General features: G+C 42.9%; 1 protein-coding gene across 1 annotated transcript; it reads right to left on the reverse strand.

Moving 5' to 3' along the window:
- Positions 1 to 3,809: 3,809 nt before the first annotated feature.
- On the reverse strand, positions 3,810 to 8,623 carry LOC119361095 (ent-kaur-16-ene synthase, chloroplastic-like). The gene is made up of 14 exons (XM_037626468.1): positions 8,593 to 8,623; positions 7,779 to 7,828; positions 7,417 to 7,693; positions 7,127 to 7,307; positions 6,586 to 6,803; positions 6,381 to 6,501; positions 6,212 to 6,309; positions 5,902 to 6,113; positions 5,702 to 5,814; positions 5,517 to 5,612; positions 5,229 to 5,444; positions 4,994 to 5,135; positions 4,675 to 4,920; positions 3,810 to 4,145 (listed from the first exon to the last, which is right to left on the reverse strand). Exons 1-14 carry the CDS (start codon positions 8,621 to 8,623, stop codon positions 3,810 to 3,812), a joined length of 2,337 nt encoding a protein of 778 aa, XP_037482365.1.
- Positions 8,624 to 10,582: the final 1,959 nt, after the last annotated feature.

Below are 10,582 nucleotides of genomic sequence, written 5' to 3' on the forward strand. Positions count from 1 at the left end.
GTTCATCACAGAAACCAGTTCCTGTGACGACTATGCCAATAAGTGAGGAAGCTAATGATGTTGATCATGAAACTTCAGATCAAGTTACTATAGAACTCGTAGGTCAACCAGAGTAAGATCTACACCAGAGTGGTACGGTAATCCTATTCTGGAGGTCATGTTACTTGACCATGGCGAACCTATGAACTATGAGGAAGCAATGATGAGCCCAGATTCCACAAAATGGCTTGAGGCCATGAAATCTGAGATGGAATCCATGTATGAGAACAAAGTGTGGACTTTGGTTGACTTGCCCGATGATCGGCAAGCCATCGAGAATAAATGGATCTTCAAGAAGAAGACTGACACTGATGGTAATGTTACTGTCTACAAAGCTTGACTTGTTGCGAAAGGTTTTTGACAAGTTCAAGGAGTTGACTACGATGAGACTTTCTCACCCGTAGCGATGCTTAAGTCTGTCCGAATCATGTTAGCAATTGTCGCATTTTATGATTATGAAATTTGGCAAATGGATGTAAAAACTGCATTCCTGAATGGATTTCTGGAAGAAGAATTGTATATGATGCAACCAGAAGGTTTTGTCGATCCAAAAGATGCTAACAAAGTGTGCAAGCTCCAGCGATCCATTTATGGACTGTTGTAAGCCTCTTGGAGTTGGAATAAACGCTTTGATAGTGTGATCAAAGCATATGGTTTTATACAGACTTTTGGAGAAGCCTGTATTTACAAGAAAGTGAGTGGGAGCTCTGTAGCATTTCTAATATTACATGTGGACGACATATTATTGATTGGAAATGATATAGAATTTCTGGATAGCATAAAAGGATACTTGAATAAAAGTTTTTTGATGAAAGACCTCGGTGAAGCTCCTTACATATTGGGCATCAAGATCTATAGAGATAGATCAAGACGCTTAATTGGACTTTCACAAAGTACATACCTTGATAAAGTTTTGAAAAGGTTCAAAATGGATCAAGCAAAGAAAGGGTTCTTGCCTGTAATACAAGGTGTGAAATTGAGTCAGACTCAATGCCCGACCACTACAGAAGATAGAGAGAAAATGAAAGAAGTTCCCTATGCTTCAGCCATAGGCTCTATCATGTATGCAATGCTGTGTACCAGACCTGATGTGTGCCTTGCTATTAGTTTAGCAGGGAGGTACCAAAGTAATCCAGGAGTGGATCACTGGACAGCGGTCAAGAACATCCTGAAATACCTGAAAAGGACTAAGGATATGTTTCTCGTTTATGGAGGTGACAAAGAGCTAGTCGTAAATGGTTACGTCGATGCAAGCTTTGACACTGATCCGGACGATTCTAAATAGCAAACCGGATACGTGTTTATATTGAACGGTGGAGTTGTCAGTTGGTGCAGTTCTAAACAAAGCATCATAGCGGGATCTACATGTGAAGCTGAGTACATAGCTGCTTCGGAAGCAGCAAATGAAGAAGTCTGGATGAAGGAGTTAATATCCGATCTAGGTGTCGTACCTAGTGCATCGGGTCCAATGAAAATCTTTTGTGACAATACTGGTGCAATTGCCTTGGCAAAGGAATCCAGATTTCACAAGAGAACCAAGCACATCAAAAGACGCTTTAACTCCATCCGGGACCAAGTCCAGGTGGGAGACATAGAGATTTGCAAGATACATACGGATCTGAATGTTGCAGACCCTTGACTAAGCCTCTTCCACGAGCAAAACATGATCAGCACCAAGGCTCCATGGGTGTTAGAATCATTACTGTATAATCTAGATTATTGACTCTAGTGCAAGTGGGAGACTGAAGGAAATATGCCCTAGAGGCAATAATAAATTTATTATTATTTCCTCATATCATGATAAATGTTTATTATTCATGCTAGAATTGTATTACCCGGAAACATAATACATGTGTGAATACATAGACAAACATAGTGTCACTAGTATGCCTCTACTTGACTAGCTCGTAAATCAAAGATGGTTAAGTTTCCTAACCATAGATATCAGTTGTCATTTGATTAACGGGATCACATCATTAGGAGAATGATGTGATTGACTTGACCCATTCCGTTAGCTTAGCACTTGATCGTTTAGTGTGTTGATATTGCTTTCTTCATGACTTATACCTGTTCCTATGACTATGAGATTATGTAACTCCCGCTAACCGGAGGAACACTTTGTGTGCTACCAAACGTCACAACATAACTGGGTGATTATAAAGGTGCTCTACAGGTGTCTCCAAAGGTACTTGTTGAGTTGACGTATTTCGAGATAGGATTTGTCACTCCGATTGTCGGAGAGGTATCTCTGGGCCCTCTCGGTAATGCACATCACTATAAGCCTTGCAAGCAATGTAGCTAATGAGTTAGTTACGAGATGATGCATTGCGTAACGAGTAAACAGTCTTGCCGGTAACGAGATTGAACTAGGTATTGAGATGCCGACGATCGAATCTCGGGCAAGTCACATACCGATGACAAAGGGAACAACGTATGTTGTTATGCGGTTTGACCGATAAAGATCTTCGTAGAATATGTAGGAGCCAATATGAGCATCCAGGTTCTGCTATTGGTTATTGACCGAAGACGTGTATCGGTCATGTCTACATAGTTCTCGAACCTGTAGGGTCCGCACGCTTAAATTAAGATGATAGTTACATTATGAGTTTATATGTTTTGATGTACCGAAGGTTGTTCGTAGTCCCGGATGTGATCACGGACATGACGAGGAGTCTCGAAATGGTCGAGACATGAGGATCGATATATTGGACGACTATATTTGGACACCGGAAAGGTTCCGGTGAGATTGGGACAATACCGGAGCTCCGGGAGGTTATCGAAACCCCCCGGGAGGTATATGGGCCTTAATGGGCCTTAGTGGAAAGGAGGGGAAAGGAGCAAGAGAGGGGGCCCCCCCCCCAAGCCCAATCCGAATTAGGAGCCCCCCCCCCTTTCCTTCCTCCCTCCTTCCTCTTCCTTCCCTCTCCCTCTCCTAATAGGAAAGGGGGAGTCCTACTCCCGGTGGGAGTTGGACTCCCCCTTAGGGTGCGCCACCCCCCTTGGCCGGCCCCCTCCTCCACTCCTTTATATACAGGGGAGGGGGCACCCCATAGACACAACATTTGATCATTGATCTCTTAGCCGTGTGCGGTACACCCCTCCACCATAGTCCTCCTCGATAATATCGTAGCGGTGCTTAGGCGAAGCCCTGCGACGGTAGAACATCATCATCGTGACCACACCGTCGTGCTGACGAAACTCTCCCTCGACACTCGGCTGGATCGGAGTACGAGGGATGTCATCGAGCTGAACATGTGCAAGAACTCGGAGATGTCGTAGTTTTGGTCCTTGATCGATCGGGCCATGAAGACGTACGACTACATCAACCGCGTTGTGCTAACGCTTCCGCTTTCGGTCTACGAGGGTACGTGGACACACTCTCCCCTCTCGTTGCTATGCATCACCATGATCTTGCGTGTGCGTAGGAAAATTTTGAAATTACTACGTTCCCCAACAGCGCGAATCTCCGCGCAAGAACGGACGGACAACAACTTAAATGTAAACGAATTGAAAAACAGTCAGCTGTAAAATAGCAAAACCGTAAAAATAATACATGTTTATGCAGCTATACCAAATATATAATACATATGCAAATGTGACATATTTAGATACGAAGTTAAATAACAAATGTAGTACACTAGTTTTTTCTGATGTACCACATATACAGTGTATCCGTGCTGCTGGTAGTTATCTGACCCATAAGTTTTTTTCTCAAGAGAGCACCTGATTGATTGATACTACAGTAGAACAAGGCAAAATACACGGAACCCTTAATTTTCTGACTGCACGGGCAAAGGTGGATTGTTGATTTGGAGTTTTAGCGGCTCGTTGATAACTGCATTGACCACGCTCACCATTTCGTTTGGCGAGCTAAAGCCATCGATCTGGGAGTAGAACAAGTGAACTATCTTGCACATCTTCCAGAACAGCTCCTTGCACGGCCTAGGAACAACTGTATTTTCCATAAGAACCAGCTTTAGCAAGCCTTTTCTACATGAGGCTATGGCCTTCTGTATCGTCTCTTTAGCCGTTTCAATTGACATAGAACCACCACTATGGAGAACAAGTAGTGAGACATAATCCAGGTTTCCCTCCCTGCTCTCCCTCTGTAATAAGTAGATTAATGATTGTCAGGGTACCAAATTACAGCATGCAGGTCGAAAATGCATGAGACAACAGTGATGAGTAATTACTACTATTCTCTTCATTATTATTATACAGTAATAGGATGCACAACTACTAAGATGTACTCCGTATTATACTAGCTTCTAAGAGTAAATATCAGTCCGTCTTCTACCATCGCCGGGAACTCCTAAGAATACCATACAAGCACTTAGATGTGTGCTTTACAAGAAAAAATTCTTGACAAGTTCATGAATTACTACAAATTTTGATTTTTGTTAGAACTAGTCCTCGAGGATTACTATAGTGTCTCTATCTCACCACTTTACAGTTTGTTCTGGCAACCAGCAGGATGTTTGTTTATATAAAGATGAAGGAATTTCCCTGTCGTGGTATGTGAAGCATATATAACTTTAAAATAACATATGTTTATGCAGCTATACTAAATATAGAATACATATGCAAATGTGACGTGTGTAGATATGAAGTTGAGGATAAAAGGAACCCAAATACCTCAAGGCCTTGGATATCATTGAGGAGACGACCAATAGTGCTCGTTAGCCTAAACAACTCGTTGTATTCTTGATCTTGGACAATGCATTCCGAGAGCTTTGGCCCAATAAAGTACAATGATGTGAGCACAATGGGCCCCAGTGTGAAGGAAACAACTGCATTTGACATGTATTGCTCAACTGTTGGCACATATTTTCTCATCCGCCATTCTGCCTCAGACATCATAGACCTCAACAGCTGTAGCCACTGCAGAAGGACTCAACATGTCAGTGCTGAACAATTTTTTTTTGAGAAACATGCAAACACAATGGAAACTCACTAATTCTATCAGGTGCTTTCGAACATCACGGTTTTGTATTGCAGAAGCTACTGCTCCAAGCTGATTGACTGTAGTATAGATAGCATAAAACAATATTTGCACTTGCTCAGAGCAGAACTCGTCTTTGGAGTGATCATCCCACCTAAGATAAACATTAGCAAATCAGGGACCACAACTTGTTAGCAATGCGTAACACACCAACTCCACTTACAAAATGAAGGACCGAGGGGGTTACTTCTCAACTAATGTTATGAAGTTTTCATGTTCTTCTTTTGATCCTCCAACATCGAAGAAGTCATCAACAACAGTTGTGAGCACACCATTTTTGGCCCACGACATGCGAGCATCAGACAGTTCAGGAGGAAATATAGTAGCAGCAGCAGCAAGATAACAATATGTCAGCTTCTGCCGTGCAAACTGTAATTGGTCCAGCCGATTCCCTTTCGCCCAACTGTGCCACAATTATTTTTAAATATCTAAGAATGGAAATTAGTAAGGCAATAGAGCATAAATTTTACATTACCTTTCAAGATGCAGGAGTTCATCCTGGTAAATAGATTGAGAAAAACTGAAATCTTCAATAGCCAAAGCCAGGAAATCTTGGCTGACACGACATGGCCTGATTCAGCAAAATGTCTAAAATTTATGTCTAACATCTTTATTTATATGACTTTACAGACTATTCTTTTTGAGAAATGAGACTCTTACAGATGTTCTGTCTTTAGCTTTTGAGAACCACAAACATCAAAGTGTTCAATGTTCCTCTTGTGGCCTATACGTTCCATTGTGGCATAAAAGGGAAATTTAAGAGCATACTCAACCTAAAAGTATAAAAACATAGAAACAGTAAACACCCAATAAAAGGTAGAATCAGTCCAATTTCTAAGATTTAAATTTCATGTAAGGACCTCTTGAAATATTTCCGTAGTTTGCGCCCGATCGGAGAGCAATTTTTCTGTCAATAACCTGCCTGACCAGTAGCCTATGTTATCTAGGCTAAATTCATTTTCTGATACACTGACTTTTGAAGCTTTGTACAATTCCAATATAGATTTTGTATCATTTAAATATCCCTGAAGTGAATTATGGAAGGTGGATGCATCAACATGATACAGATCATCTGCGTTGTTTTGATTGAAATTAGCGAGTTAAATGAAGCATACAAAAAATATAAAGATAACATTTGTAAGATAGGAAATTCCCGCCCAAAGAAAGTACCCGAGGAAACATCATATCCATTCATTCGCAAAAGACGGAATGCCATTGCGCATGTTGCTACATCTAGCATGATTTCCTCATCTCTCTGTAACCAGAAACTGCAAAGTGGATACAATGAAGTTTACAAGATACGAAAGATAAATATCAGAACTTTATTCACGACCGTTACCTGTATGCCACGTCCAGGATGCTCCTTATCTCACTAGAAAAATGATGAGATATCCCGATGTTTTCAAGAGAATCTACCAATGAAAGCTGACAATGTATATTTGTTGGATAAACTGTTGGCACTGCAAAATTCTAATATTGTTAGGTATTTAGCCATAGTCTAAAGAGCTTACAAATTCCTCACAAAGAAAGGTAGCTAGACCGACCTGAACCACCAAATTTACTGACAAACAAATTTAGGTACTGTAGGGCTTTGTCATCAAAATTGTGGATTAGTGCAGCAGCAGTTGTGGAAGGAGAGTTGAACAACGACCCATTCTTCCTCTGAAACTTCATAACTTGATTCCAGTCCAGCAGGTTTCCTAGCCCTTCAGCAACATAAGCCATATATTCTTTTCTCCCATCAGATTTATCCCCAAGAAGTCTGAATAAAGTCCATATGTATAAGATACAAACTTTTGAAATAATAATCAGAGGTAATACATGTCTAACTCAAATTCTGGTTGCCCATTTCATTAAGGAAAAGACAAATGTGCTAACATGTGGTCCTTTTCTCCTTCAAGTCATGGTTCTTAGAAAATCATTAAAAAAAATGAACTTCACGCTGAAAAATATTCATCTTCTACAAGAGGAAAATAGCCACTCCCAAAAACCTATCTTTCAAAATCATCTATCCATTAAGTGTAAACATGGCCAGAAAAGAAAGAGTACAACACAATTTTCATGCCAGAACTGTCACAGACAAACCTTTTCAGTTCCACCTCCCGGAGGTGAAGAATCCTATCAAGATCATTTTGTCCAACCGGAAATTCCAAACCCATCTCCATCCCAAGGCTAAGCATACCCGAAAACGTGATATTGAAGCCTATAGGAGCAACACTCTGCTCATTTGTAACAATGAAGAAATTTCTTCCGATGAAACGTAGTCCTGTTAGTACCATTTTCATCGCATCAGGCTACATCGATGTGGTAAAACTTGAAAAATACAAGACAGTAAAACAACAATAAAGGGTAGGCAAATTCATCTTTGTTCATACCTCTTTTGATATGCTCACCACCAACATTCCATCTCTTAAGTGCGAGCACACAAGCCAATGTGGATGAGAGGACATCCTTGTTGATGGAGGAGTCCACTTGGACTAGACCCCAAGATCCATTGCTCTGCTGATTTTGTAGGACACATTCAACACATTGAGGAAAGCATGGAACTTGAGGAGAGCCCGGCAAGGGCACCATAGCCACCCACGCGGTGTCGTAGGAAGATGGCAAAAACTCAGGTTCCAAGAGCTGCTTCCTTATTCTAGCCTTCTGCTCCTAATTTAGTTGAAACAAGAATCATGTGACAAGACCCTCAAACAACACTGCAACAATGATTGGTAGTGATGTACATACTACATACCATGTTTTGCAGACATGCATTTTCTTCGGCAGATGCCTCCTCCACATTTGCTGATTCAAGATAGGAGATGTATTTCACAAATCAATTGGCACATCTCATAAAAAAAGAATGTCTGAGGAAAGTGGGACATCACTCATGTTCTTTTTTTCAGGCTAGGGACATTGCTCATGTAAACACTACAGAGGGTGCTACTCTCAGGCATACAAACATTTGAAGTGTATATTCATCTTTGTGCAGCTAATGGAGAATAGGATTTTTTAGAAAATCTAACTTGAAATGAGAAAAATATATTTTCCGTCCCTCAACTTTTTCGATAGTCTACAAATGGTCCCTCAACTCTAAAACCAGCAAAATCTAATCCCTCAATTGTTGAAACCGGAAAATTTTCATCCCTTGGATTGCTTGGGGTGATTTTGTGCTGACATGACATGGTTTTGACCGTTGAACTCACCACCTCATCTTTGTTTTCTTCCCCCTCACTCTCTACCCACAGGAGCCCCTAGCCCCCCGCGTCTGCTCCGACCGCCGCCTCCGGCAGCCGTAGCCTCGCCTCCATGCTCCTCCACCTCTTCCTTCGCTCATGACAATCTTCCATGAAGGTAGCTAGCTCCGATTGATACAGTGAGACACGCACGTTCAGAGCAACAAGCAACTTGATCGACCCTCCTATGTGAAGCTAGCCAAGCTAATTGATTTACCACCGGCCAGAAACACACAACTCTCACGCACGTACACAGCAGCCAACTGGCTGGAAACAGAAGACTAAGGCTGACTATGATTGCCAAAGGCTAGTCTAGAGCTTGGTTGTTAGTACCACAACGGCGGTCGACGGTCCAGCGAGCCATGCGATCGTGCTCAGCCTGATGCTGTTGCACACGCTGGAGCCCGAGGTGGCATGCGCGATGGCACCCTTCGGGATGTGTGCGCCATGGATGCTTCGGCGCTGGCGTCCGAGGGCGTGGCAACCGTGCCCTACTTCCACAAGAGACAGAAAGGGACGACGATGACGAAGGAAGCTGTGGCACCTCACTTTTTTCTTTCTCCTCCTCTTCACCTTCTTCTATCAGGCATTTCGTCAAACAGTTGCCATGCGCCAACGTCGAGCTCCGCCCCGCGCCCTGCTGTGCTCCCGGTGGATGACGCAAACGCACTTGCCGGAGGTGGAGGAGCTCTGGGCGATGCAGGCGCCAACGAGCTGTCACGGCCAAAGACCTACAAATTTATGCGCGACCGGACGTTGGCCTTGCATGGACTCCGCTGTGGCGGCATTGGTCGTCGTACTCGTGTCGTGGTCCTCGGTGACGACGTCCACGAGGCCGCCGCACCAGTCGTCGTACTCGTACTGTGGGTCCTCGGTGACAATGTCCGTCGTAGCCGCCGTCGTTCTTCATGCCGGAGTCGCTCCACGCGAGTAGCCTCCTGTCCCAGTCCATAACTTTGTTCTTGAGTTGGCTTTGTGAAGGTTGATGTTTGTTTTACTTATAGGATTGGGTTGGAATTGCAGGACATGTCACTGATAAGCTTAATGGAAAGGCAGAGCTCCTACCGGTTGCTCGAAAAAAGAATGCGATTTTCAGCTTAGTCAGTATAGTGGCACGGTAATTGGTTGATGAAATAAAATTACTAAATATTACTCCTTCCGTTTCAAAATAGATGACTCAACTTTGTATGGTACAAAGTTGAGTCACCTATTTTGGAACGGAGGAAGTACTGTGGATTGATGTTTTCATAGGCTGAAATTGTTGGCTTTCTGGGTCAAATGATAACATACTACTAAATCTTTCAGGCAGTCACTTTCTAGTGGATTGCACTCCACAAAGAACCCTATGCCAGGGGTTTTGCTTCTAAAGCACCTGATCTTGAGCTTTAGGGTGAAAATCTTAGTCTAGCTCTAGTTGGTTATACCTGACAAATGCGAAATCTTAGTCTAGCTCTAGTTGGTTATACCTGACAAATGCGATATTTTGTGTTGTTACCTAGTGCTTGGACACGATCTACCTGGTGAGAACCCATTATCTGACCGTCAATGGTTGGATTTAGGGCGTGTTCTCATCTACTCTAGCTTCACAAAACTTCACATATCCAGCTTCTTTTCGTGGCTTCTAACTCCAAGCAGCGATCTGGGATGCGTTCTGCTGCACCTGCAGCTTCTCAAGTGCTGCGGCCCGGCTAGGAGGGTTGTGGCCTTGTACGGTTCAGACTGGGCCGGCTGGAAGCAGCCCAATTAGGGCCGATAGGTGCATAGCGAGGCGAGGGAGATCGACCCTGTGGCGATAGGTTCTAATTTTCGAGCATACTCAGCGAACCGTTTTCTTTAGCGGTGGCAGGATGTTGTAAATAGGGTGAACTCCAGCTTTTCCAATCGGTGGAGCTGGGCCTTCCTCGCTCCAGTTTTTTCCACTAGGATCGACCACAGCTTCGCGAAGCCAGCTTCTGGAGGTTATTTCATTCGGCTCTTATCTGCTCCAGGAAATTGTGAAGTGTGGAGTGGGAGAAGATCAGAACACGCCCTTAGCGATGTCTATGTGCATATCATTCCTTTTTTCTGGAGGCTTTACTTTTGGAGAACTATTTTCTCGTAGTTCTTGTGTTGCTAGGAGATAGTTGGTGTTGATGGTCGTTGTTGTATATCGTCAACCATGATTTTAATTGCTTTTGTTCTTTTCTCGCTTCACCTAAGCATAACTTCATTCTTTTACGACTTCGGTATTTGCTTACTTTATTTTTATGTGTACCTTGGAGTTGATTTAATTTGTGAATTCTAATTACGCAATGTCTGAGTGTGAACTTATTCATGCTCGTTA

This window comes from Triticum dicoccoides, chromosome 2B (assembly GCF_002162155.2).
Source record: "Triticum dicoccoides isolate Atlit2015 ecotype Zavitan chromosome 2B, WEW_v2.0, whole genome shotgun sequence".
Lineage (NCBI taxonomy): Eukaryota > Viridiplantae > Streptophyta > Magnoliopsida > Poales > Poaceae > Triticum > Triticum dicoccoides.

What these genes read in the sequence shown, in the direction of transcription:
- LOC119361095 (XM_037626468.1), bottom strand. Translation starts at nt 8,623, where the DNA reads ATGGCTCGCTGGACCGTCGACCGCCGTTGTG. An exon ending in TGGATATGATGTTTCCTCGG is followed by an intron (nt 6,114 to 6,211) that starts GTACTTTCTTTG and finishes AAAACAACGCAG; the next exon opens with ATGATCTGTATCATGTTGAT. An exon ending in AAGCTAAAGACAGAACATCT is followed by an intron (nt 5,613 to 5,701) that starts GTAAGAGTCTCA and finishes TTGCTGAATCAG; the next exon opens with GCCATGTCGTGTCAGCCAAG.